This window comes from Hyperolius riggenbachi, chromosome 2 (genome assembly GCF_040937935.1).
Source record: "Hyperolius riggenbachi isolate aHypRig1 chromosome 2, aHypRig1.pri, whole genome shotgun sequence".
Classification (NCBI taxonomy): domain Eukaryota; kingdom Metazoa; phylum Chordata; class Amphibia; order Anura; family Hyperoliidae; genus Hyperolius; species Hyperolius riggenbachi.
Genome location: NC_090647.1, coordinates 212,604,292 through 212,630,586, shown reverse-complemented (window position 1 = coordinate 212,630,586; position 26,295 = coordinate 212,604,292). Strand labels below are relative to the sequence as shown.

General features: G+C 41.2%; 2 protein-coding genes across 4 annotated transcripts in view; one reads left to right on the top strand and one right to left on the bottom strand.

The window, feature by feature from the left end:
- The window catches only part of PCID2 (PCI domain containing 2), a 49,406-nt gene extending 42,702 nt beyond the window's left edge, over window positions 1–6,704 (top strand). For both annotated transcript variants that reach the window (XM_068268089.1, XM_068268090.1), the window contains exons 14-15: window positions 1,213–1,336; window positions 6,393–6,704. In XM_068268089.1, coding sequence (XP_068124190.1) covers window positions 1,213–1,336; window positions 6,393–6,485 — 217 coding nt within the window. In that variant the 3' untranslated portion in view covers window positions 6,486–6,704. The remainder of the gene's footprint in view (window positions 1–1,212; window positions 1,337–6,392) is intronic.
- PROZ (protein Z, vitamin K dependent plasma glycoprotein) lies at window positions 1,157–26,295 on the bottom strand. 2 transcript variants are annotated; one of them, XR_011026175.1, is made up of 9 exons: window positions 26,089–26,295; window positions 24,047–24,210; window positions 23,106–23,130; window positions 21,687–21,800; window positions 20,138–20,275; window positions 18,298–18,380; window positions 18,057–18,174; window positions 10,974–12,371; window positions 1,157–1,273 (listed from the first exon to the last, which is right to left on the bottom strand). XR_011026175.1 is itself a non-coding variant. In XM_068268087.1 (8 exons), exons 1-8 carry the CDS (start codon window positions 26,153–26,155, stop codon window positions 11,851–11,853), a joined length of 1,230 nt encoding a protein of 409 aa, XP_068124188.1. In that variant the 5' UTR covers window positions 26,156–26,295; the 3' UTR covers window positions 9,649–11,850. The 2 variants fall into 2 exon arrangements, 1 of the variants encoding a protein (XP_068124188.1); XM_068268087.1 differs by lacking the exon at window positions 1,157–1,273 and having other exon boundaries at window positions 9,649–12,371.

The window sequence follows — 26,295 nt, the reverse complement described above, 5'->3', positions numbered from 1 at the left end:
TCCTGTCAATATACAGCAGATTCGATCACTGTAATGGAATCTGCTGTGAAATCAATAACTCAAATGTTGGCAGAAAATTTTGCTCAATTGCGGGCGTGTCGGGAGCCCATTGTTAGCGGCAATCGATTCGGCGGTAACCGATGCAGCATAGCAGCAACAACACATTACCTGTCCGCCAGCGCGAGTCCCCGGTCCGTGCTGACACTTCTCCCGCTGGCCTGTCTCCTCTTCACTTCCTGTCTCCTCTTGTGACAAGCCAAAGTTCAAACAGTAGAGCACCTTCTACTGTTTGTACTTCCGCTCATCACAGGACGGGAGAGGACGTGAAGAGGAGACAGGCCAGCCGGAGAAAGTGTCAGCACGGACCGGGGACTCGTGCTGGCAGACAGATAATGTATTGCTGCTGGGCGGCAAGCAGGTGGCAGCTCCACAGGTTGTGAATCAATTTCAAGCTGAAATCGATTCAAAATCTGTGTGCAGTAATGGGCAGCCATTAGATCTCTATGATCAGATTCGATCAGAGAGGGATCTACCTGTTGGTCGATCTGGTGGCAATCGACTAGTGTATGGTTACCATAAGAATAGACACTGCAATTTTAGTTTTGGGATTATATAGGTAGAAAAAAAACAACTTTTTGTAAGGAATAATACTTTTTAGTTTTGGGATTATAATCCCACTTTAAAGCAAAATCAAAAAATGGGGCCTCCTCCAGCCCCATGAGCACTGATGTTTCCTTCACCATCCTCCCTAGTTCCTCTGTTCGGCTGCAGTTAGTCCCAGTAATCTGGTCAGTCGTGCCAGTCGGCTCTTCAGCACATGCACGGCCCCTCCGCGCATGTTAAGAAAAGACGACTGGCGAGACTGAGCCGGATTACCGGGACTACCGTAATTATGGCTGAACGAAGGCACTAGGGAGAATGGTGAGGGACACATCGGTGCTCATGGGGCTGGAGGAAGCCCCGGTGAGTGTAAAATCTTTTTATTTTGTGATCTCAGGTACACTTTAATGGTTTTGGCTGATCCGTTTTATTATGACAAAAAAACATTCTTACAAAATACACAATAAATTTTGATCAAATGTATTGAATACATGTATAGATGACTGCCAGAGTGCCAGTCATGAAGGGCAGTTTTATGTACACTACAGTACTAATGTTAATAGATCAGTATTGTTTTATTTATTAAATGTATTTGGTTTCATAACTTTTCAGATATCTTCTGCTTCGGACACACCAGCTTTCACTTGATGCCTTTCTGGTTGCCCTTAAATTCCTGCAGGTGGAAGATGTGGATATTGATGAAGTGAATTGCATTGTAGCCAATTTGATATATATGGTATGAATTCATTTAGAACTCCGATAACACAGTGATGAGTAAATTGGTTTATATACAACCATTCACAGTTCATTTCTTTCTCAGAGGAGCTTACAATCGAATGGCCCAAACACAGTTGTACAGAAGGACAGGAATAGGCAGAACACAGAAATTCCATGCAGATAGTGTTTTGATGTTACTTCAAACCAGGAATTTAGATTAGCTGGCAATTAAAGTGTATCAGAGCTGAGTAAAAGTAAGTGTTATCCATACCTGGGGCTTCCTCAAGGCCCATCCACATAGATCGCTGCCACGCTGCCGTCCTCGGCCTTCTCCTGCACTGGGTCCCGTAAACTCCTCCAGTCACGGCCAGTCTGCGCAAGAGAAGTGCGCACTTTACGTATCTCTTGAGCTGCTGCCAGAGAGATACGTAGAGGGCGCACTTCTCTTGCGCAGACTGGCTGTGACTGGAGGAATTTACGAGACCAGGTACAGGTGCAGGAGAAGGCTGAGGACGGCAGCGTGGGAGTAATCTGTGTGGATGGGGCTGGAGGAAACCCCAGGTATGTATAAAACTTGTATTTTTAATCAGCTCTGGTTTCCTTCAACACCTTACATTTGCCCATTCTGCTCCTCCAAATACATGCTTTGTTTAGAAATCCATTCATAGTGGATAGATGTTGAGATACTAAAATATGACTTTATAGTAGCATTAGCATCCCAGAGTCACACACCTGCAACAAGCATGGAGATAGTAGACGCTGATACGGAGATGGTGATGAAGAAGGCATTTCGGGTAAAGGATCGGTATATCAACCAGCTATCCTTTTTTGGGGACGGGGTGAGGGGCCTCTTATATCAAATTTCAGTTTATATTTGGGACGCAATAGATTGTGTGGTGCAGCATCCCCCCACAACACAACACCAGCAGTGTAATACACATTAGCAAAGTATTAGAGGCAGATGATCAGCAGGACACCCAGGCAACTGGCATTGTTTAAAAGGAGATAAATATGGCAGCCTCCATAGTCCTCTTGTTACAGTTGTCCATTAAAGCACACGTGAAGAGAGAGGGATATGGAGGCTGACATGTTTATTTCCTTGTAAACAATTCAGATTGCAGGTCTGTCCTGCTGCTTTGCCTCCAATACATTTAGCATTAGAACTTAGAAATAACGAAGCATAGCAGCAATGCCAATGCTGCACGCCCCATGTAAGGGTAATTTGGGGGTCCAGCATTCGCCAGACCCTGCATTACATCTCCCTCCAAGTTGCTACAACTCGGAGGGGGAATAGTATTTAATGCCACTGGGGAGATTAGCGGTGGCAGGGAAAGCCGTCATTTGGCTCGCCTTGTGCCGAACTGCCCAGCGCCTGGATATTATGTACCCCTGAAATAGCATGCAAATTGGGTGTTTCTGACTGGTGTCTTGCCACTTGCTTGTTTTAGCTGTGTATTGTAGACCCAAATGTGTATTACACTGCTGGTGTGGTGTTGTGCGGGAATGCTGCACCACTACGGGCAGCACGGTGGCATAGTGGTTAGTGCTCTCGCCTTGCATTGCTGGGTCCCCGGTCCGAATCCCAGCCAGGTCAACATCGGCAAGGAGTTTGTATGTTCTCCCCGTGTCTGTGTGGGTTTCCTCCAGGCACTCTGGTTTCCTCCCACATCCCAAAAACATACAGAGTTGATTTGCTTCCCCCTAAAATTGGCCTTCGACTACGATATGTACACAATACATACATAGACATATGACTAGGATAGGGACTAGATTGTGAGCTCCTCTGAGAGACAGTTAGTGACAAGGCAATATACTCTGTACAGCGCTGCAGAAGATGTCAGCGCTATATAAATACTAAATAATAATAAAAGAGATCAGCAGAAAACAGCCTCCATCTCAGCTCAAGTGTGCTTGAACTTCTCTAAAACCATGTAAAACAGAGCTCCATCTGATCCACTGTAATCCTTAGGCATTTTTTTCCCTGTGATGGTTGAACTGCCCACTTGAGGGCTAATAAATGAGTATGTTTAAGGGTGTACAAGGGATACTTGACATAATCTGACCTATACCCGGGGTATATGGTAAGAACTGGAGATGGTCCATGAGATGCAAATAATTACCACTTGCGTGCAAATTTATGTTTACTTAAGTTTATTACAAGGAATTTTTAAATGTTTCCATACATAGAATAAAGTAAAGCATAAAGTCTGTATCAGTATACAGTGCAAGATATCATGTCAGGTACACTACATATAAAGAACAAAGAAGCTAGATATAGATATATAAAAACACAAACGCGCACAAAAACAAACCTAAAACAGTACAGTCATTTCATGTGCAGCTTGGAATTGGGCCAATCAAATGGACAGGAAGAGTATTTGATTGGCCCAGCTCCAAGCTACGTACAATTATTATTTTTTTTTTGCATTTAATTTTCTCATAGGCTGGAAGTATTTGCATGGTATTGTCCATCTCTGGTAAGTACATGTGCAAATAAGGAGGTTCATATCAAAACAATATAGGTAAACTCTGCAGTAGAGCAGTCACCATGGCAACTGCAGTTAGGTCAGTGAATTAAAGGGGAACTGAAGAGAGAGGTATATGGAGGCTGTCATGTTTATTTCCTTTTAATCAATACCAGTTGCCTGGCAGCCCTGCTGGTCTATTTCTCTGCAGTAGTATCTGATTAAAACCAGAAACAAGCATGCAGCTAGTCTTGTCAGATCAGACTTATAAGTCTGAACCACTGAAACACCTGATCTGCTGCATGCTTGTTCAGGGGCTATGGCTAATAGTATTAGAGGCAGAGGATCAGCAGGGCTGCCAGGCAACTGGTATTGTCTAAAAGGAAATAAACATGACAGCCTCCATATACCTCTCTCTTCAGTTCCCCTTTAAATATATAGCGATTATTTCAAAGGGTTGCTTTTATTTTCTTACAGGAAGTGGTGCTAAACCTTAAAAATCAGTTTAAACAAAGTGTGGAGTACAGAGGAAGAGGCAATTGTGTTTCACAACTGTATTTTGTTGTTACTATTTTTTTTTTTTTTAAGCCTGAGATTTCCAAGGCAATAAAAAGACACTAGGTAGCATCCTACCATCTTTATCGTCCTTTTACTTGATTTGATCTGTAACATTTAAACACAGATTAACCTTGGAAAGAAAAAAAAATAAAATTTAACTTTTAATGAAAGATCAAAGATTAAAGGTGGCCATACACTGGTCGATGTGCCATTAGATCGACCAGCTGACAGATCCCTATCTGATCGAATCTGATCAGAGAGGGATCGTATGGCTGCCTTTACTGCAAACAGATTGTGAATCGATTTCAGCCTGAAACCGATTCACCATCTGCTGAGCTGCTCCTACCGCCTGTGCCCCCCCCCCCCCGTATACATTACCTGAAGCTGGCTCCCGGGCGTCTTCTCCGCGCTGCACCGCACCGCTCTGTTCTTGCTCCATCCCGGCGCTTCCTGTGTCACTCCGTGACCAGGAAGTTCAAATAGAGCGCCCTCTATTTGAACTTCCTGGTCACTGCAGTGACACAGGAAGCGCCGGGATGGATGGAGCCGGAACAGAGCCGTGCAGCGCGGAGAAGACGCCCGGGAGTCAGCCTCAGGTAATGTATACTTGATCGGATCGGCCGCCGCTAGCGACGCGCACTTTACCCGCGGGCGATCGAGGGTAATTTCCCGCACGGTGCGATCGACGGACCGATCCGATTTCTGGAGGAAATCGGATCGGCGGCTGCGTTTACCGCGAACGATTGGCAGCAGATTCGATCCCAGGATCGAATCTGCTGTCGAAACGGCCGCGAATCGAGCCAGTGTATGGCCGCCTTAAAACGTAGCAGCACCACTAACGCACACTAGTTTGGTGATAGAACAGTGGTAGGTGATACAAATGAATGGTAATATCCTCAGCTTACATTGCAAGGGATAAATTCACTCTTTTTCACTGCACTGATACATACAAAAATACCCCCCCCCCCCCCCTACATTAACAACCCGACATGTTTCGGTCCCTCTATAAATGGAGACCTTCCTCGGGGGAACAAAAAGTGCTAAACGTACAAGGTGCTAAAGTGCATTAAAAACAGTACATTGTAATTTATCACAAGTAACAGTATGATTGGTCTGGCTGCTGCTTAGGCCAACATGCTATCATACTGTTACTTGTGATAAATTACAATGTACTGTTGTACAATGTACCAGAGGAAGGTCCCCATTTATAGAGGGACCGAAACAGGCCGGGTTGTTAATGTAGGGGGGTATTTTTTTGTATGTATCAGTGCAGGGAGAAGAGTGAATTTATCCCTTGCAATGTAAGCTGAGGATATTACCATTCATTTGTATCACTTTCCACTGTTCTATCACCAAACTGGTATGTGTTAGCAGCGCTACTACGTTTTAATCTTTGATCTTACATTAAAAGTTATGTGTTTTGTTTTTTTCCCTCTTTCAAGTCTAATCTGTGTTTAAATATTTAAATCAGGTGTGTGTTTTGATCTGTAACATTCCTCATATTTGCAAACTGACCACTAGAAGATATTTTAAAGCAAGTCTGAAGTAAAAATAAAATAAACAGATACTTACTTAAGGAGAGGGATGGTTCTGTGTCCTATAGAGCCTTCTGTTCTCCTCTCAGTATCCTCGTTCCCCCGCAGGCATCTCTGTTTGAATCTTCCGCCGCGGGAGACTTCAGAAGTCTTTGGACTCCCACAGACCGGCGGCTCTGTTCTGCGAGTGCCCGAAAGAGGGCGCTCGCACATGCTCAGTACGGAGCGTCCCGTCTTCAGAAGCCAGAGTGCTTCCGAAGACTCCCAAGCCAGCCCAACGTGGAAGAGAGCAGTCTACAACCCATGGGTTGTTGACTGCTAATGGGGGAGCCTGCAGAGGAACATGGGGACCATGAGGAGAACAGGAAGGCTCTATAGGACCCAGAGCCTTCCCTCTCCTTAGGTGAATATCTGTTTTGTTTTTTATTTTCACTTCAGACTCCCTTTAAATATATCATTTATTATTACTATTATTATTGAATTATAAAGCACCAATATATTATGTTTATTTTACCAGGGACATATTAAAGGCTACATCTCTCATCAGCATCAGAAGCTTGTCGTCAGCAAACAGAACCCCTTCCCATCCCTGTCAAGTCTTTTAAGCTGAGGAGGGATGGTAAATGTTAAGAGACTTATTAAGGTGAAAAAATGCCTGTATTACAGGTCAGATTTGGAAACACCGGAACTTAAGACCAAGGTCCAGCATGTCAGCAAATAGTTCTCTGTTTTTTTTCTCCTTGTGAAGGACCCCCGATTGTTTGTTTTTTCATTTTTTTTATTGTACATTTTTAATATGTATACATGTGAATTAAATCCACTTTTTGTATTCTTTGTCTTTTTCTCTTGAATCTCAGGGTATGCAATTAGTGCACAACATTTTATTGCGTACAAAGACTTGGTTAATTACTTGGGAGCTAAAATATGTTATGTTCATGTTCCAGACGACCCCAAACTGCCACCTCAGCCAAGTCCCTTCTGGTGTAGGTAGAAGGCCGTAGGGATGCTATCAGAAAGGTGTACAATATAACGGAAGGCTTTCTACAATGAGAGACTTGCAGTTAAGACCATGGTCCATATGCAATTAACTTTTTCTCCCAAGTTTTCTCCTAGGAGATAAATTGTCATCTTTTTACAATAACTTTCCAGCACTTTTTAGCTGAAAAAGTACTGACAAATTATTTTGAGTATTGTCTCGCTTTCTGGTGGCTTAAAAAGACATTGTATTGACAAGTTTAAAAATATCAACTTGGAGAAAACTCGGGAGAAAAAGTGAATTGCATATGGGCCCATGTGTTGGTAGCACTGAAAGGACAACTAAAGTGAGAGGGATATGGTGGCCATATTTATTTCCTTTTAAACAATACCAGTTGCCTGGCTATGCTGCTGATCGTCTGACTCTAATACTTTAAGCTAGGGGTAGGGAACCTATGGCTCGGGAGCCAGATGTGGCTGTTTTGATGGTTGCATCTGGCTCACAGACAAATCAGTAGGGGTTGATTCACTAAGCTACACTGCTCAAGCAACTCAGCGTTGTTACATAGTCACATAGTTATTTTGGTTGAAAAAAGACATACGTCCATCGAGTTCAACCAGTATAAAGTACAACACCAGCCTGCTCCCTCACATATCCCTGTTGATCCAGAGGAAGGCGAAAAAACCCTTACAAGGCATGGTCCAATTAGCCCCTAAAGGGAAAAATTCCTTCCCGACTCCAGATGGCAATCAGATAAAATCCCTGGATCAACATCATTAGGCATTACCTAGTAATTGTAGCCATGGATGTCTTTCAATGCAAGGAAAGCATCTAAGCCCCCTTTAAATGCAGGTATAGAGTTTGCCATAACGACTTCCTGTGGCAATGCATTCCACATCTTAATCACTCTTACTGTAAAGAACCCTTTCCTAAATAAATGGCTAAAACGTTTTTCCTCCATGCGCAGATCATGTCCTCTAGTCCTTTGAGAAGGCCTAGGGACAAAAAGCTCATCCGCCAAGGTATTATATTGCCCTCTGATGTATTTATACATGTTAATTAGATCCCCTCTAAGGCATCTTTTCTCTAGACTAAATAAACCCAGTTTATCTAACCTTTCTCGATAAGTGAGTCCTTCCATCCCACGCATCAATTTTGTTGCTCGTCTCTGCACCTGCTCTAAAACTGCAATATCTTTTTTGTAATGTGGTGCCCAGAACTGAATTCCATATTCCAGATGTGGCCTTACTAGAGAGTTAAACAGGGGCAATATTATGCTAGCATCTCGAGTTTTTATTTCCCTTTTAATGCATCCCAAAATTTTGTTAGCTTTAGCTGCAGCTGCTTGGCATTGAGTACGATTATTTAACTTGTTGTCAATGAGTACTCCTAAGTCCTTCTCCAAGTTTGATGTCCCCAACTGTATCCCATTTATTTTGTATGGTGCTAGACCATTAGTACGTCCAAAATGCATGACCTTACATTTGTCAACATTGAATTTCATCTGCCATGTATGTGCCCATATAGCCATCCTATCCAGATCCTGTTGCAATATGACACTATCTTCCTGAGAGTTAATGATTCTGCACAATTTTGTATCATCTGCAAAAATAGCAACATTGCTCACTACTGCATCTACTAGGTCATTAATAAATAAATTGAAGAGCACTGGACCCAGAACAGACTACCCTGTGGGACCCCACTGCTAACAGTCTCCCATTTTGAGTATGATCCATTGACCACAACTCTTTGTTTTCTGTCCATTAGCCAGTTCCCTATCCATGAACACAGACTCTTCCCCAGTCCTTGCATCCTCAACTTTTGCACCAGACTTTTGTGGGGAACAGTGTCGAAGGCCTTTGCAAAGTCCAAGTATATCACATCTACAGCATTCCCAATATCCATATTAGCATTCACTACCTCATAAAAGCTGAGCATGTTAGTCAAACAAGACCTGTCTTTAGTAAACCCATGTTGATGCTGAGAAATAAGATTATTTTCTACTATGAAGTCATGTATAGTATCTCTTAGTAACCCCTCAAATAGTTTGCATACAACTGATGTTAAACTTACAGGTCTATAATTTCCTGGATCAGATTTTTTGCCCTTCTTAAATAATGGGAAAACGTGGGCTGTACGCCAATCCACTGGGACTCTGCCAGTTGCAAGAGAGTCACAAAAGATAAGATAAAGGGGTTTATCTATAACTGAACTTAATTCCCTTAGGACCCGAGGATGCATGCCATCCGGGCCAGGTGCCTTGTCTATTTTTAATTTATTTAGTCTTGCCTTCACTTCTTCCTGCGTTAAGTATTTAATATTACAGTTAGAAGATTGAGACTCTTCCGCCTCTGTAGTTTGCAACAGTGCTGTTTCTTTTGTGAAGACAGAAGCAAAGAAAGCATTTAATAACTCTGCCTTACCTTGGTCATCCACCATTGAATTCCCATCCTCATCCTTTAGGAGTCCTATACAGTCAACCTTTCTTTTTTTAGAGTTAATGTACTTGTAAAACTTTTTTGGGTTAGATTTGATATCCTTAGCGATTTGTTTTTCAGCTTCAATCTTTGCCTGCCTAATTTCTTTTTTACAATTTTTATTGCACTCCTTATAATTGCTTAGTGCAGCCTCTGTCCCCTCCTGTTTTAAGACCTTATAGGCATTCTTTTTCCTCTTCATTTTATCTTTAACCTTTCTATTCATCCATAGAGGCCTTTTTTTATTCCTAGACATTTTGTTTCCATATGGGATATACATACTACAGTATTGATTGAGTATAAGTTTAAAAGCTTGCCATTTCCCTTCAGTGTCTTCCCCTTGTAGTACATTATCCCAGTTCACCAAACTTAGTGCCTGCCTAATTTGAGTGAACTTTGCTTTTCTAAAGTTCATAGTTTTAGTGGTCCCGCTGCCCCGTGGCCTATCAGTCACCAGCTCAAACGTTATCATGTTGTGATCACTATTTCCCAAATGTTCTTGAACCTGCACATTTTATACATTATCTGGTCTATTAGAAATGATCAGATCCAGTAACGCATTCCCCCTAGTTGGTTCAGTTACCATTTGAGTCAAGTAATTGTCCTGTGTGGCAACTCAAGTAAAATTTTCAAAGTAGTGCACGCTACTGCTGTAGCATGCACCACTAACTTACTCACGCTCCCCAGAAACTAACGGCTGCTCCAATTATCCCACTCTGGACCCCGTCAGGTCCAGTGACTTTGTAGGATGAGATCCCCGCACTTTGATTGGCCCAAGTGACAGGCAGCCTAATGGGCCAAAGTATTAGGAACTCTTCCTACAAAGTGAATCAAATAGCTGATGTTGCTGAAACCCAAGAGAAGCTGAAGATGTGTCTGACACTTAAGCTGCCCAGCCTATCAACTGTATACACAGCTCCATAACAACAGGGACGTAAGCCCTCTGCTGCGCATGCGCACTGTGCCAGTTTGAAACATATTGTATGGCTCTCAGGAAAATACATTTTATAATATGTGGCGTTTATGGCTCTCTCAGCCAAAAAGGTTCCTGGGTACTTATCAGTTAGCCGGGCGCATCCGGCAAGTGGCGACAAAACTCCACCAGAGTTACATCTTTCCCTACTATCCATGTCGGCCTGGAGGGGGAATAGTAATTAGCGCCACCTGCCGGATGCGCCCGACTGACGGATAAGTACCGGTTCCTGACCCCTGCTTTAAGCAATTGACCCTGAACAAGCATGCAGCAGATCAGGTGTCGGTCAGATCTGACAAGATTAGTTGCATGCTTGTTTCTGGTGTGATTCAGACTACTGCAGCCAAATATACCAGATGGCTGCCAGACATCTGTTATTGCTTAAAGGCGAAATACGGGGAAAAAAAGTTAAATACCTGCATGAAATTTGAATGCACAGCGGACGCCATCCGCACCCTCCGTGCCGGTCCGCCGGGTCCCCGCTGCTCAATGTCCCCCCAGCATCCTCCGTGCATTCAAATTTCATGCAGGTAGTTAACTTTTTTTTCGTATTTTGCCTCGTGAGTCCTTTAAAAAGAAATAAATATGGCAGCCTCCATATCCCTCTTGCTTCAGTTGTCCTTTAAAGTAAATATGTAATATAAAAAGAACTGCCCCAGTAGGGGTACTTACCACTGGATCCCCAAGGTCCAAGAGGACGGGGAAATCCTGAGTCTTCCCCCTCCTGAAGTAAGCACTCCATAGGGGCACTTATTTTTTTTTTGTCTTTAAGATTCACGTTAAGTTCTTAGAAGTTATACCGGTGCAGCTAGTCTATCGAAGCCGAGGATCATTTTGACTATAATTCCAATTGAACTTCAAGGTAATGTATTGTCTTGTGTGATTCACAGGAGCCAGAATGAGGTCTGTATACTTTACATGGAAAACATGTTTTCAGTTTTAATTTAAAGGGAACATAAACTGAGAAGGATATGGATTTTTCCTTTTAAAATAATACCAGTTGCCTGACTCTCTGGCTGATTCTGTGTCTCTTATACTTTTAGCCACAGCCCCTCAACAAGCATGCAGACAGGGCCGGAGCTACCATAGGAAAAAATAGGCAATTGCCCCAGGGCCCCAGAGCCTGTAGGAGCCCCCAAGTTGTCCCTTCCCCATCTTAACTGTTTTTCCCCAGGGACTCTGCAGAGTCTGTTAAGTTGGGAGGTGATTGGGGGAGGGTCAGCAGCCAGCTCAGGGGCCCAGGAGGGAAATTTGGCTGCAAAAAAGGGCCTCTAATGATGCTTTTTGGTTCAGGAGGTGTCTGTTGGGGGGCCCCCAGGTTAATTTTGCCCTAGGGCCCAATTGTTACTTGAACCGGCCCTGCATGCAGATCAGGTGCTCTGACTGAAATCAGACTGGATTAGCTGCATGCTTGTTTCAGGTGTGTGATTCAGCCAAATAGATCAGCAGGACTGCCAGGCAACTGGTATTGTTTAAATTGAAACATCCATATCCCTCTCCATTAAGGTTCCCGTTAAAGCTGAAGACAACATAAACATACACTGAAACATTACCTACTGTTGTGCGTTAACCACATGATGAATCTGGAAATTTTGGTGAATAAAAATACATTTGGGTCGTTTGCTTCTCTTTTACTTGATTGAGCTATACCTACCAAAAACCAAGTACCCTTATGTTCTATGGCAATGTGGCTGCCATCAACAAGTGCAGAAGTTATATTGCTCTTCGATATCCCACAAAACATTCTGTTAGTTTGTGTCACATTCAAAGCAAGTTCACAAGTCCCTTTATCCGTCGGTGTGATGGAGAAGTGTATAGGCTGTAACTCCTGAGTCTCGTTTGAGGGGCGCTTCCACCCACTGACACTACCTGGCACATGGGGCATAAGGACGTTCTCAGCAAAGTCTTTCTGAGGGATGCAGATGGGTAAAGCATATTTGTGGAGCTTGATATTGTCTTGGAGTCTCACTAAGGCAACATTGTTGTCTCCTGTTTCACTTGAATATTTTGTATATATTTTATAACTTTGAACTTGAATCCTTTGCTTGTTTTCAGGCTCATCATCACTCCCTGTGAAATATTACAGATACATTGTCAGCAAGCTAGCCCTGACAAATCCACTCCTTTTCACAGAATACCAAATGTGACTGAATTTTTGGACACTGATTTTTTTTTCCCCAAATGCTCAGATGGGGATTTTATCAGGGCTGATAAGAAGCAAGCTGAACAGTGAAGAATGAAACACAGAGCAGGGTAGGTGTTTTCTCTAATGTTCCCACTGATCTATATGGTAAAATACATGAGGGTGCTTCGTCTCTGGTTCACTTTAAAGCCAGAGATTGGTGAGAATGATTGATCTGCATACTTGTTCTGGTTCAGTGATTCAGATACTAGGAGCAGATGATTAGCAGAAAGGCAAATAGCAATGGCACCTTCCATATTCCTTGTGTGTTTCCTTTAATGATAAGAGCATATAGGAAAAACAATACTGGAATAGTTAATAACTCGTAGTTCCGCTTCACTGAAGCTAATTGATAAGTGTACAATATTATTGAATTGTCTTGTGTTTAGTATTTGCAAAACAAACAAAAGCAGAGAAGGTTTTCTGCCTCACAATGGGGAGGCAAAAATATAAGTTCAGGCTCTAAATTTAAACAAACAAGACAATGGATTATTTTTTAGGCAATTGTATTTACAGTTTTATTATTAATTGATACAGAGCCATCATCCTCTGAGATGGTAGATGTTATAAATATTCAGCAAGAATCCATGCTTGGATAGAGGCTGAGGGGAATGACCTAGGTTGGATTGCATGTTTGGCTGAAAAGGGGGGTTTTAAGGCTGAACTAGAGGCTTGTCAGGCAGTTCCGCCATCTAGCCGGCCACAAAGTACCGTGTATGAAATTGCAGCTGAATGGCATAGTGCCCATCAGCAAAATATAATGCGTCATGTCACATCTGAACATGGCCATACTCAGATGTGACTTAAGGTGGTGGCTACCTCTCTACTGCCTGCGTGAGCCCTAGTATGGTAAGTGCACAGAAGCTGAGGACAGGTGGTGAATCAATTGAATCAATCACCACCAATTGCTTCCTTTGTGGAAGAGTCTTGAGGGTGGGTGCTTAAAGGGAATCTGAAGTGAAAATCAACTTATGATATAATGATTTGTGTGTAGTACAGCTAAGAAAAAAAAAACATTAGTAGCACAGATAGGAGTCTAATACCGTTTCCAGTACAGGAAGAGTTAAGATACTTCAGTTGTTATCTATGCAAAAGAGCCTATCTGAGCTCTCTGACCAAAGTTGGGTTGCTGTTTTTGGAGCACTGAAACATCAAAGAAACAGTCAAGAGACAGATTTAGATAAGATTTTTACTGCAGGGAAGTTGAAAGGTTCATTAGATTTGCTTGTTTTAGGCCTCTTTTACAGTGCAACGTTAAAGTCGCACGTTAAAACAACATTTAACGCAGGATAACTCACTGCAATGAAAACTCAATGCCCCAATTCACAGTGCACACGTTGCGTTGGTGACTGAAGCTGCACATTAAGTGAAAGTACTGCATGCAGTGCGTTATACACGTTATTAGCTGTGTTGGGCTGTTTGCACATGCTCAGTAATGACTTGGAAACATAGTTTTCATTGCCTGTATGCTCTACTGTATGCGACCATAACAGGGCATTAAGTTGCATTACAATTTGCGTTGCGACTTTGTCGCATCAAACCGCAACGTCCTACTGTGAAAGAGGCCTTATACTTTAAAACACAGAGTATGGCTTGTAATTGCAAATATGACAGAATGAAAGAATGTATTAAACAAAAAAAGCTATATATCTAAAAATTAAAATATGAGACTATTTTCTTTACTACTAATGTTCTATCAATTATCGGTACTACACATACAAATCCTTACATCATATTTTTTTTTTTTTAATTTCAGAGTCACTTTAAAGGCTTTAAGAGTTGGAGAGTGGTGGGTGTGCTTTGAAAGTGAATTCGAAAGTTAAAGGAATACTTAAGCCCCAAAATAAAATGATATTTACTCACCCGGGGCATCCCTCAGCCCCCTGAAGCTGAATGGTGCCCTCGCAGCCCCGCTCCGATCGTCCTGTCCCCGCCGGCGGCTACTTCCGGGTTTGGCGACAGCCGCCGACAGGCTGGGAACGCGGCTGATTCTCTGCATTCCCAGCCGCTATCTCACCCTCTGTGCTGCTATAGCCAAACCCGGAAGTAGCCGCCGGCGGGGACAGGACAATCGGAGCGGGGCTGCGAGGGCACCATCCAGCTTCAGGGGGCTGAGGGATGCCCCGGGTGAGTAAATATCTTTTTTTTTTTTTTTTTTTTTTTTTTGGAGCTTAAGTATTCCTTTAAGAGGGGCTCTTGAAAAGTCTTGTATATGGGAATGTGATGTGATTCTAGAAGACGACAGAAGGTAGTCTTGTGCAGAGTAGAGGTTGCAGTTAGGATGGTACCTCAAAACTAGTGAGGAGATGTACTGTACGGGTAAAAAGATTTTGGATAGAATTGTCGGTTAGAAGTTTAAAATAAATCCTTTGGTTGATTGGCAGCTGGTGAGAAAGATGGCTGAGAGAAGTAGCAGCTGTGTAGGTAGAAAAGAGTTGGATATGGCGAGTGGTTAAGTACAGATTAGAGGGTAGCAAGTGTTAAAGTGATTGGGAATTAAAAAAAAAAATAAAAAATCAGCTAGATACTTACCTAAGGGGAGGGAAGGCTCTGGGTCCTATAGTGCCTTCCCGCTCCTCTCACGGGTCCCTTGTTCCAGCGCTGGCTCTCCCGGTAGCAATATTCAACCAAATTGGTCAATTACTGCTTTCCGCCGCCGAAGGAGGCTTCGGAAGCCCGAGTGCTCCCCAAGACGGATGGCTCCGTACTGCACCTGCGCGAGCACGCTCTCTCGTACACTCACGCAGACGCAGTACAGAGCCGCCCATCTTCGGGAGCACTCCGGCTCCCGCAAGGACTTCCAAAGTCCCCTGCAGCGAGGGATTGAAACGGGGAGCCGCCACTTAAATAAGGGGACCGGAAGAGGAGCGGGAAGGCTGTATAGGCTGATTTTTTTTTTCCTTTAAGTTCCCGCTTTAAGGTTAGGTACCACCATGGGGAGAGTTCTGTGTGAGAGTAGGGGGAAGTTAGGTCATAGTAAAATATTGATAAATATTACTAATAAAATATTTTACTATGTGAATGAAGTAGTAAAATATCAGTAAATTTACCAATATTTTATCATTTTTACTGGCACCAATTGTAATGCAAAAATAAAGGTTACAGTGAGGAATAGTAGAATATCAGTATTATAAACAATATTTTAGGGCATTTCCTGTCGCCCATTTTACTAGACGATAAATTGAATATCGACTATATCTGGCACCCTTTTAAACAGGTGCCATTAATATCTGCACACCTGGAGAAGGGACATGGTTTAAATAATAGACTGGGAAATACCTTCCAGAGAGAGAGGAGAAAAATATCCAAGAAAAGTCCTTTATACCTATTAATGCCTTCTACTGATGTTATTTTTGCACGTTTATTGCTGCTTTTTCACTGGGAATATGTATTCAAGGACTCTCCAATCAATTGGGCCATTTTATAAACCGCAAAAAAAAGCTGTGATTTATCACAATTATTATTATTATTTATTTATAAAGCCTGGTTTAACCACTTCGCATCCAGACCTTGTTTCCCACTTATGGACCAGAGCAGTTTTGGCAGTTTAGCTATGGCCTTATTTAATCAGAAATAACTTAATCTCTACTTATGACACAGAAATGAAATATACAGGGTGGGCCATTTATATGGATAAACCTTAATAAAATGGGAATGGTTGGTGATATTAACTTCCTATTTGTGGCATATTAGTATATGTGAGGGGGTAAACTTTTCAAGATAGGTGGTGACCATGGCGGCCATTTTGAAGTCGGCCATTTTGAATCCAACTTTTGTTTTTTCAATAGGAAGAGGGTCATGTGACATCAAACTTATTGGGAATTTCACAAGAAAAACAATGGTGTGCTTTGTTTTAACATAACTTTATTCTTTCATGATTTACAAGTTTCTGACTACTTATAAAATGTGTTCAATGTCTTCAAAATCTTCACAGCATAGACAAGGTCTCCCGATCTGACCCCCTTAGACTTTTATCTTTGGGGTAATCTGAAGGCAATTGTCTATGCTGTGAAGATACGAGATGTGCAGCACCTGAAACTACGGATACTGGAAGCCTGTGCTAGCATTTCTTCTGCGGTGTTGTTATCAGTGTGTGAAGAGTGGGAAAACAGGGTTGCATTGACAATCCAACACAATGGGCAGCACATTGAACACATTTTATAAGTGTTCAGAAACTTGTAAATAACTCATGAAAGAATAAAGTTACATTAAAACCAAGCACCCCATTGTTTTTCTTGTGAAATTCCCAATTAGTTTGATGTGTCACATGACCCTCTTCCTATTGAAAAAACAAAAGTTGGATTCAAAATGGCCGCCATGGTCACCACCCATCTTAAACCGTTTCCCCCCTCACATATACTAATGTGCCACAAACAGGAAGGTAATATCACCAACCATTCCCATGTTATTAAGGTGTATCCATATAAATGGCCCACCCTGTAAATTGTTTTTTTCAAGACAAACTAGGCTTTTATTGTATGCCATTTTTTCCCTCGAACAATTTAGTTTTTTTATGAATTTTAATGGGAAAACAAGGAAAAAAATAGAAAAAACACATTTCTCAGTTTTACCAATTCCAGTTTAAAAATAAAAAGTGCTACTGTAGATAAACACACATTTTTTTGGCTATTCTTACCACTTATCACAAAACTTAGATTATGTTCCTGTCACAATTTATGGTGAAGATATTTGATTCTGAAATAATGCTACAGAGTCTATTTTTCACTATGAACTGGGAAAATAAAAGTATTTTTAATGGCAAAAATCAATCTCATTAGCTCAGGAAACATATATTTCCATTCACCAATTAGTGCTGCATCAGATAGTGCCAGAAATGTGCACAGGAGCAAACCCAATCCTTCACAGCACTGCTTCTGCTACAAGACGTATATCTACTGACTTAGAGCTGGTGCATACCAGAGCGGTTCTGAAGCGCTTTTTAAAACGCTTGCAGGGGGAAAACCGCTTGACTAATGAAAGTGAATGGGATGGTGCACACCAGAGCGGCTCGTTTTTTCCACAAACGCAAACTCGGGGGCTGCAGCATTTTTTAGATTTCTGAGGAGTTTCTGCCTCAATGTTAAAGTACAGGAAAGTGGAAAACCGCTCTGAAAAACGCTAGATCAGAGCGGTTTTCTAGGCATTTTTGTTACAGTAGCTGTTCAGTAACAGCTTTTACTGTAACAATATTTGTAATCTGCTACACAAAAACCCTCCAAAAAACAGCAGGCATGTTTAGAAAACGTCTCTAAACATGCCTAGAATCGCTCTAGAATCTGCTTCAAAAACCTCTAGCGGTTTGCAGATCTGCTAGAGATTTTTGGTGTGCACTGGGCCTCAGATGAAGTCACAGAGGACATAGATATACTGTAGTGGTGGATAAAGTGGTTAAGGGCAGGACCTAGTCCAGAACACATGAACTATGGCTGTTGCTGTGGGGCACTTCTGTGTGTCTATGGAACCCTATAGAGATACTCCAGTAAATGTTGTGGTGAATTACTGGCTTCCTTTTGGGCACCAGCAGGAGCAAACAGCCTACAAACTTCCAGAAATCCTTCATGGTTCTCACTTACCTACAATGACAAAAAGAGGTCTGAGCCGTTCAATACATTGTGCAGTTGTTAACACCACAGACTGACTGATTATGACTCCACTGCAGTGTTGTTTATCTTCTACATTTAACAAAAGAACCTGAAAAAAAAGCAGACAGAATAACTTCAAATATATGTACGTTCATTTTTTTTTTCTATTTTCTGAACATCAGACAGCTGAAGTTTACCTACTTATTAATCACTGATAATGGTTTGGATTTACCTGCCAAGGAAATGTGTGGCTAGCTGGTAGGTTTGACACCGGAACACTTATATCATTCAATAGCTGTCCACAAGCGTAGGGGTCTGAAAAGATAAGACAAAAGTTGTCATTTGTTGGACAGAATGCATGGTTTTGTACCATTTCTTATCTCTGAGATCTTAATTGCCTTCCATGGCTTTAATATGAGGATTAGTGAAATACTGTAAAGGAGAATCCACTCAACTGGTTGATTAAAAGAGTCCAATCATTATTCAAACATGATTATCGACAGTCATAGAAGCTCACCTGTATCAGAGCTGCAATCACTCCTAAAGGTGCTTACACATCCAATTCTAATTGGCCAATTACTGATCGATTTTACCATTTCTTTTAAGTATGAGCGCCAACAGATCCCAAATACTATGAACAGATTGTTTAGTTAAGTTCTCATACAACATGGAAGTGGTAAAATTGGCCAATCAAAATTGCATGTGTGTACTAGGCTTTAGTCATAGCTAAGAATGTTGTTGAAGGCACAACATATTATAAGCACACAGATACACCCCTAGGGACAAATTGAAGCAATTAAAAATGCTTATGCTGGGAATACACAATGAGTTTTTTTCAGCAGATTTACTGTCCGATCATTTTTCCGATCGATTTCCATTCACTTCTATGAGAAATCACCAGAAAAATGATCGAAAATCAGATCGGACATGTTGTAAATTATCTATCGACCCATCTATTTGCCAATAAATTCTCATGGTGTATTCCCAGCATTAAGGTCCCATTCACACTTAGAAGCGCAAAACGCCGGCGATTTTTGTGGGAGTGATTTTCCCGTGATTTCACGCGGAAAAAACACTGGACAGTGCAGCGATTTCTCAGCAATCGCATTTAGCACTTCTATAGCACTGAAACGCCATCACCGGGAAATCGCCTGAAAATGGTGCAGGCTACCTATTTGAGTTTCGTTTGCCTAAGAACGGGCACATAGGGTTTTATTACACTAGCACTTTCAAAAGCGCTAGCGTTTGAGCATTTTGCCAAAATCGCCGGCAAAACGCTCAGGTGTGAATGGGGGTTAAAGGTGAAGAATACAAAAGTAGAAAATGTGCACAAGGTATACAACATTTTGTGCATATTACAACATTAGAATAGGGATGGGGAGAACTTGGCTTCCATCGAAGCTCTGCATCTTTGGAGATAAAACTTACCATTGAAAATAAATTGATTCAAAGGAATTTTTACTACTATAATGAAGAATGCTTTGAGCAAGGTGGAAAAAGAAAAATAATGATCCAAGTGGTAAGACAGGGCTTCTAATTCCTTGTGATGGGGGATAGACAAATAAAGAGATGTGACGTCCAATGTCACCCACATACACTCCTCTGTCTTTCTCAAGGTCTGTAGGCTGGCTAACAGGTGCTTGGTGTCACAGAGGAACCCAGGTACCCTTCTAAGCAAAGACTGCACATGGGAATCAACCCACTCCCAAGGCTTTCCCCCAGAGAACCAATTTGTATCACAATGGGCCGGGCCCATGGGGGAACATCCGGTTTATGAATTTTGAGGAGATCGTAAAAGTCTCTAGTCCTTGTAATAATGAACCCCCCCATTGCACAACCTTCATCTAACAATGTATTAAACTCCCTTAAAAAGATGGGTGTAGAGTCATTGCAGAAGAGTTGGTAGACCTCTTGGTCTTGAAATTGTCTCAGTGCCTCTCTTTCTTTCTGCAGCATCAAGGATTTCTACCTAGAACAGTAAATTACTTTTGGTAAAGCCATCCTTGGAAGGTTCACTTATCATCTTAAAATGAGTTAGCTTTGGAGGTATGTTCTCACTGTTGGTCACTTACTTATTGGGTGACAAGACTTTTCATCTTTACCAAGCTTGTAGCCAGCTGCACAGGAACAGTCGTAGGGGTCAGGTCCATATTTAGGGTCACAGAAATGTTGGCATGCATCTTCTGCATCCAGGTGGCATTCATTTATTGCTATGAGTATGCAGTAATAAAAATGAATATTCAGGAACTGTTCTCTGGACAAATAGCATTACTCTTATCATAAAGCCAGCTACCACCCACACTTCTCTTCCAACTAGCATAGATCTCTTTTGCCTAGAAGACAGACATAGAAGATTTATATTGTGCTTCTCAAAGCACCAGAGCTGCAGCCACAAAGGTGAGCAGTGTTAGGGAATCTTGCCCAAGGTCTCCTTACTGAATAGGTGCTAGCTCACTGAACAGGAAGAGCCAAGATTCAAACCCTGGTCTCCTCTGTCAGAGGCAGAGCCCTTAACCAGTGCTATATACTTAAAGAGGAACGTCAGTGAAAATAATGTAATAAAAAAAGTGCTTAATTTTTACAATAATTATGTATAAATGATTTAGTCAGTGTTTGCCCATTGTAAAATGTTTTAAATCCCTGATTTGCATTCTGACATTTATTACATGGTGACATTTTTACTGTTGGCAGGTGATGTAGCTGCTGCATGCTTTTTTGGCAGTTATAAACAGCCATTTCCCACAATGCAACAAGGTTCACAGACAGGAAACTGCCAGGAGTACCACGGTCCTCAGAGTTTCCTGTGGGAGGGGTTTCACCACAATATCCGTCATACAGAGCCCCTGATGATCCGTTTGTGGAAAAGGAATAGATTTCTCATGTAAAAGGGGGCATCAGCTACTGATTGGGATCAAGTTCAATTTTTGGTCAGAGTTTCTCTTTAAATAAAAATGTACTTGTCAACAACTCATATACCGTATATTCTGGCGTATAAGACGACTGGGCGTATAAGACGACCCCCCAACTTTTCCAGTTAAAATATAGCGTTTGGAATATACTCGCCATATAAGATTACCCCTCTTCCAACGCACACCAAATACATTTTTAAAAACATCATATACTGGTGCTGTGTATGAACAGATACTGGTGCTGTACTGTATGTGGAACCCAGTATAGAACAGTATATAGACGATTGACTGGTTGGATTGGTCAACTCTTCCTCTGCCTAAGTGGATTGGTCAGCTCTCCTTGTCTACCTGTTAATCAAAGCGGTATGGAAGAATAGATCACACTGTGCCCATAAAACACGCCTCTTTCACCACCCTTCAGGCCCAACCTTGTATCCTATATACTTCCTTCTCTGCCTCTCAGATCTCTCACATGTGCGCCTGCGCCGCTTCACTACAGTCCTCAGCAGCGAGATCTGAGAGGCAGTAACATGATAGGGCATATCACCCGGCATCAATGACACCCGGTGTATAAGACAACCCCTGACTTTTCAGAAACACCAGGGTAAGCTGGTCATACTAATAACAGTGATTTGTAACTATATTTTAATTGGGCCATTTATGTGTACCTCTAGGGTGCATTCCTTTCTATGTTCTATGTCATTCGTCTTACCAAATTGGCAGTTGGTTCCTTTATATCCTTCAGCACAGCTGCAGGTGTAACTGCGAATGGTGTCAGTACATTCAGCATCGTTCAGACATGGATTAGAGGAGCACTGTTTGCCACCTAGAATTATAGCGATACTCCTTAGCCACAATATATATGACCTTAAACACAATTCCGAAGGCTACAAAAAGAGAACTTATCTAAACAAACTGGTGAACATTGTTATGCAATTTCATGTATTTTATAGGAAAAAGATCCAATGCAGAGGCATAACTAAGGGGGGGGTCCAACAACAGTTGTTGGGGGCACATGTTTTGTGGGAGGAGGCAGGTATGGTAGAGGATAATGGTGTTGTTATATGACTTCTAGTAGATAGGCCCCCAGACCATGGAGGTCACCATGAGAGAAGGGGATATGAACATAGTGGGGACCCTATTAGTTTCATTTGGGACCTCTTCAATTTGCAGTTATGCCTCTAATCCAATGTGTGTGTGTTCAAAAAGTAAGTGATCATTTGATTACAGTATCTCATGTGCCCCATGGAGCAGCAGGAACTGCAAATAAACCTTTTCATTCCTTGTGGATCACTCCTGAAGAGTAGCTTAAAATAATTTTAGCCCATTAACCCCCATGGCGGTCTGACTCTTTCCAGATTTTAGGATCTTAAAGCGGTGACATTTTTTTTGCAGGCTTTTAGTCACACCGCAGATAAATCTGCAGCAGCCCCAGCACTTACTCAACTCCCTGGGATCCAGTACTGCAGTTCTCTCTTCATCTTCCGGGTGATGGTGTAACCCTGTAGTCATCATGACGACAAACTGTGATCTTACCTGAGACATGCAGAGTCTTGGAGGACAGGAAGGAGAGCGCGGCTGACGGCATCTGGATCCCCTGGGAGGTGAGTGAAAACACCCACTGTGTGCTATGCTCTGCACAGTGTTGCCAGCGGCTACCACGAGTCACGCTCGGAGGTTAACGCTCCTGGCTTTTTTTTTTCCACCCGAAGGAGAATGCAGATCAGATGCTGATTCTGGTCTGACTCCTCTGGCTTCATGCTTGTTACAGGTGTGTGACTGAAGAAAAACTAAAGCCGAAAGCTCAGCATGACAGCCAGGAAACTGGCATTGTGTATAGGGGAATGACACTGTCAGTCTCTGCATTCCTCTCACTTCAGGTTCCCTTTAAGGTAGAACCTTTAATCCTAAATATTAACTTTTTTTTCTGCTGTAATCTCATCACCATGGAGACTATTTTTCATACTTTTTCTTACATACTTGGCAACTCTCCTGCATTACTAGGCTTACACATTGTGGTGCTTGGAAGCCTTTCATTCATTACATTATGGTGCAATTTAAGTACACTTTTTTGTGTAGAAGCACACATCTGTATAGTCAATTTGAAAAAAATGCCACAACAAAGACTTACCATAGTATTCTTTCCAAAACTGCTCCTATAAAATATATATTACAAAGAATCAAAATAGCGCATTGTATTGCATAGAATATGGTTTGCAAAGTGCAAAGACATTACACAAACAAGTACAGTGTGTGTGTGTGCGTGCGTGTGTGTGCGTGCGTGCGCGTGCGTAATTTAATGAACAAAAGTGCAATAATTTTTACAATAATTATGTATGAATGATTTAGATAGTGCTTGCCCATTGTAAAATCTTTCCTCTCCCAGATTTACATTCTGACATTTATTATATGGTGACATTTTTACTACTGGCAGGTGATGTCAGTGTAAGTAGCTACTGCTTGCTTTTTTTGGCACTTGGAAACAGCTGTTATTTCCCACAATGCAACAAGGCTTCCACAGTTTGAGGTCAGCACCATGGTCCTGACATCACACTGTGGGAGGGGTTTCAACACAATATCAGCCATGCAGAGCCCCCTGATGATCAGTTTGAGAAAATGAATAGATATCTCATTGGAAAGGGGGTATCCGCTACTAATTGGGATGATGTTCAGTCCTTGCTCACAGTTTCTCTTTCATCCATAGCTGATGAAGAGTTGAGGCCTGTAGTATCAGTTTGGGACATCACAGTACATGAATCTATGTCATAGCCTTATCATGCCATCTCATTTTTTACAGTTCTGTTATTTATGTGCAGCTGATAGTTATTAAAATTCTGAATTTAATTCTAATAATAATTACATATTATATCACCTATGTTTTTCCCTTTAAATATATAGATGGAGAGTTTGCATATTTGATTCATTTTTGTGAACAAATAAGTGAAACATTCTGATCAGTGTACGTATAATTTAGCTACTTATAGTATTATGTAGTACTGAAAAGCTTTCTAGCCCAATGTAACAAATGATTGCGCGATGTAATGGACATTAAATCCAGCCATAGAAACTCACCGTCTTCACATTATCCTCAAATGTTTCTCTTGCCTCTTCATAATTGCATAATTCCTCATAGCATTCCCTCTCTAGATTTCCCCTCAGCAGCTCCTCAATCAGGATGAAGTTTGCTCTCTTGTATCTGTGTAATATTCTGTTTGCAGCTTTACCAGATAAGAAAACTAGGAAACCATAATCAGATATGTTAATATATTTGCAATGTGGGCAATTGTGGCTGATAATACGTGCAGATTTAATTCAAAAATCACATGATAGTATACAGCTTTGTCTTCAAGTAACCCATGCACTGTGATCCACTAAGGTGTCTCTAGAGATCTGCAAGCATCTCCAATGGAGGTACCATGGATGATCTAGCTAACGTGGGGCAGGACTTCTAAAGATATATACAGTATAATTAGATTGTAAGCTTGCAAGGGCAGGGACCTCCTCCTAGTGTTTCTGATTCTGCAGCAATTTATCATATGAACATGTACCAGTATTGGTGATGTCTCAAACCCCACATCAACTATGTATGTATGTATTTCTACTTGTGTACTTGTATTGCTGGATGTCCTCATTGTACAGAGTTTTGAAGGTCTCATGTATCTACGCTCCCCACCACAGACGGCCCCTACTTTCACACAGATTGTGTTCCAGGAGTTTGTTTATAAGTTAAATGAAACATGGATAAATTATTTACTTTCAGACAACTCTGGATTTGGACTTCTAGTTCTTGTTTTTTAGCTAGGTGTCGTAGACTGAGGTAAAATAACAATCAGTTAGTGACTTATGTTGATAATACAGTCTGTCATACAGATTTTCGTACTAAAGTAAAGGCGCGTACACACGCCGGATTTCCGCAAACGACGGGTCGTCAGACCTGCCCGCGGAGCTGCTGTTCTGCGGACAGTTTGCCTGTGTGTACAGTCTGTCGACAGGCTGATTAGGCTGGTTTTGACAGATCCGCTTGGTGTCGTTTGCGGGAATCCGGTGTGTGTACGCGCCTTAACCCTTTACCATTTAAACAGTTTAATTGCCAAATAAATGGATTTCTGTTTGAAGTGAACAGTTTTAGGTTTGTCATCACACTCAAACAATTTACTAAAGTAAATCTATAGAAAGTATACTGTATATGCGGTATTTTTCCCTAAAAAGTATATTGATGATTAAAAATAATAATAATAATGGTTTGAGAATATTTTACAACTTCTCCTTGGAGCTTATGATAATAAACTAATTATCAGCTGTAATTATATTGTGCCACTCATAATAATACATATATGTATGTATGTGTATATATATATATATATATATATATATATGTATGTATGTATGTGTGTATATATATATATGTATGTATATATATATATATATATATATATATATATATATATATATATATATATATATTTATCAGTCTCTGTCCCAGAGGAGCTTACTAATCAGAGACCATAGCAATGTCTCACAGATGCTTTCTGAAAGCACTGTAGTTGAGTCCAGTTAATGTACATGTATATTTTCAATATAGGAGGACAAAGGAGGATGCAGATAAAATCCACAGACAAGCAGAATGGATCATGTAGTTGATAGTTGCCTGATTAGACTCCTGTACTACAAGGATAAGTGTAAAGTGCACAACTAACTACTGCTCAATAATTAATATACAAAGTGTGCAACTATATACCCTAAAACATTGTATTCATTTTTTAAAGAATATTCCAGTAGTAAAATAATATTAAAGTGTTTTTTTTGTTTTTTGTTTTTTTTTCAAGCAAACTGACTTTTCCAACAAAACCAGTGAATGAACAATCTTGGACAAGCTTTTAGTTAAAATATTTTGGATACTGGGGAACAATCATTGATAATAAATCAGTGGCTGGTGGTAAAAATCCTTATTTTTCTGATCAATGTAAATAATGATACAGAATCCATTAGGTTTGGTTGATGTTTCTCAGTCTGTCATCTGTGATTAAATTGTGAGGTTTTTTCCCCAGCTAGTTGAACCAAATTTAAAACAAAAAATTCAAGAGCATTTTCCAAAAGTGAATATGAAATCTTACCTGTTTGTTCTGCTTGGTGAAGAAGACATAATAGACATATTATACTTGTCCGCATGGAAAGTGCCATTTTGATGTTTTGGTATACTGAAAAAGTGTTCTGTGCTAAGAGTTGGTAAATAAAAGAGACCTCTTTAAAGTTCAGAGTTCAGGGCTGTATGGACATAAACATTGAGGGCAAAGGCTCTTCTGTGTAATGAGCAGAGTTTT

What these genes read in the sequence shown, in the direction of transcription:
- PROZ (XM_068268087.1), bottom strand. Translation starts at nt 26,155, where the DNA reads ATGGCACTTTCCATGCGGACAAGTATAATATGTCTATTATGTCTTCTT. An exon ending in GCCACACATTTCCTTGGCAG is followed by an intron (nt 18,175 to 18,297) that starts GTAAATCCAAAC and finishes CTTTTTTTTCAG; the next exon opens with GTTCTTTTGTTAAATGTAGA. An exon ending in ACCTCTTTTTGTCATTGTAG is followed by an intron (nt 12,372 to 18,056) that starts GTAAGTGAGAAC and finishes AATATTTCACAG; the next exon opens with GGAGTGATGATGAGCCTGAA.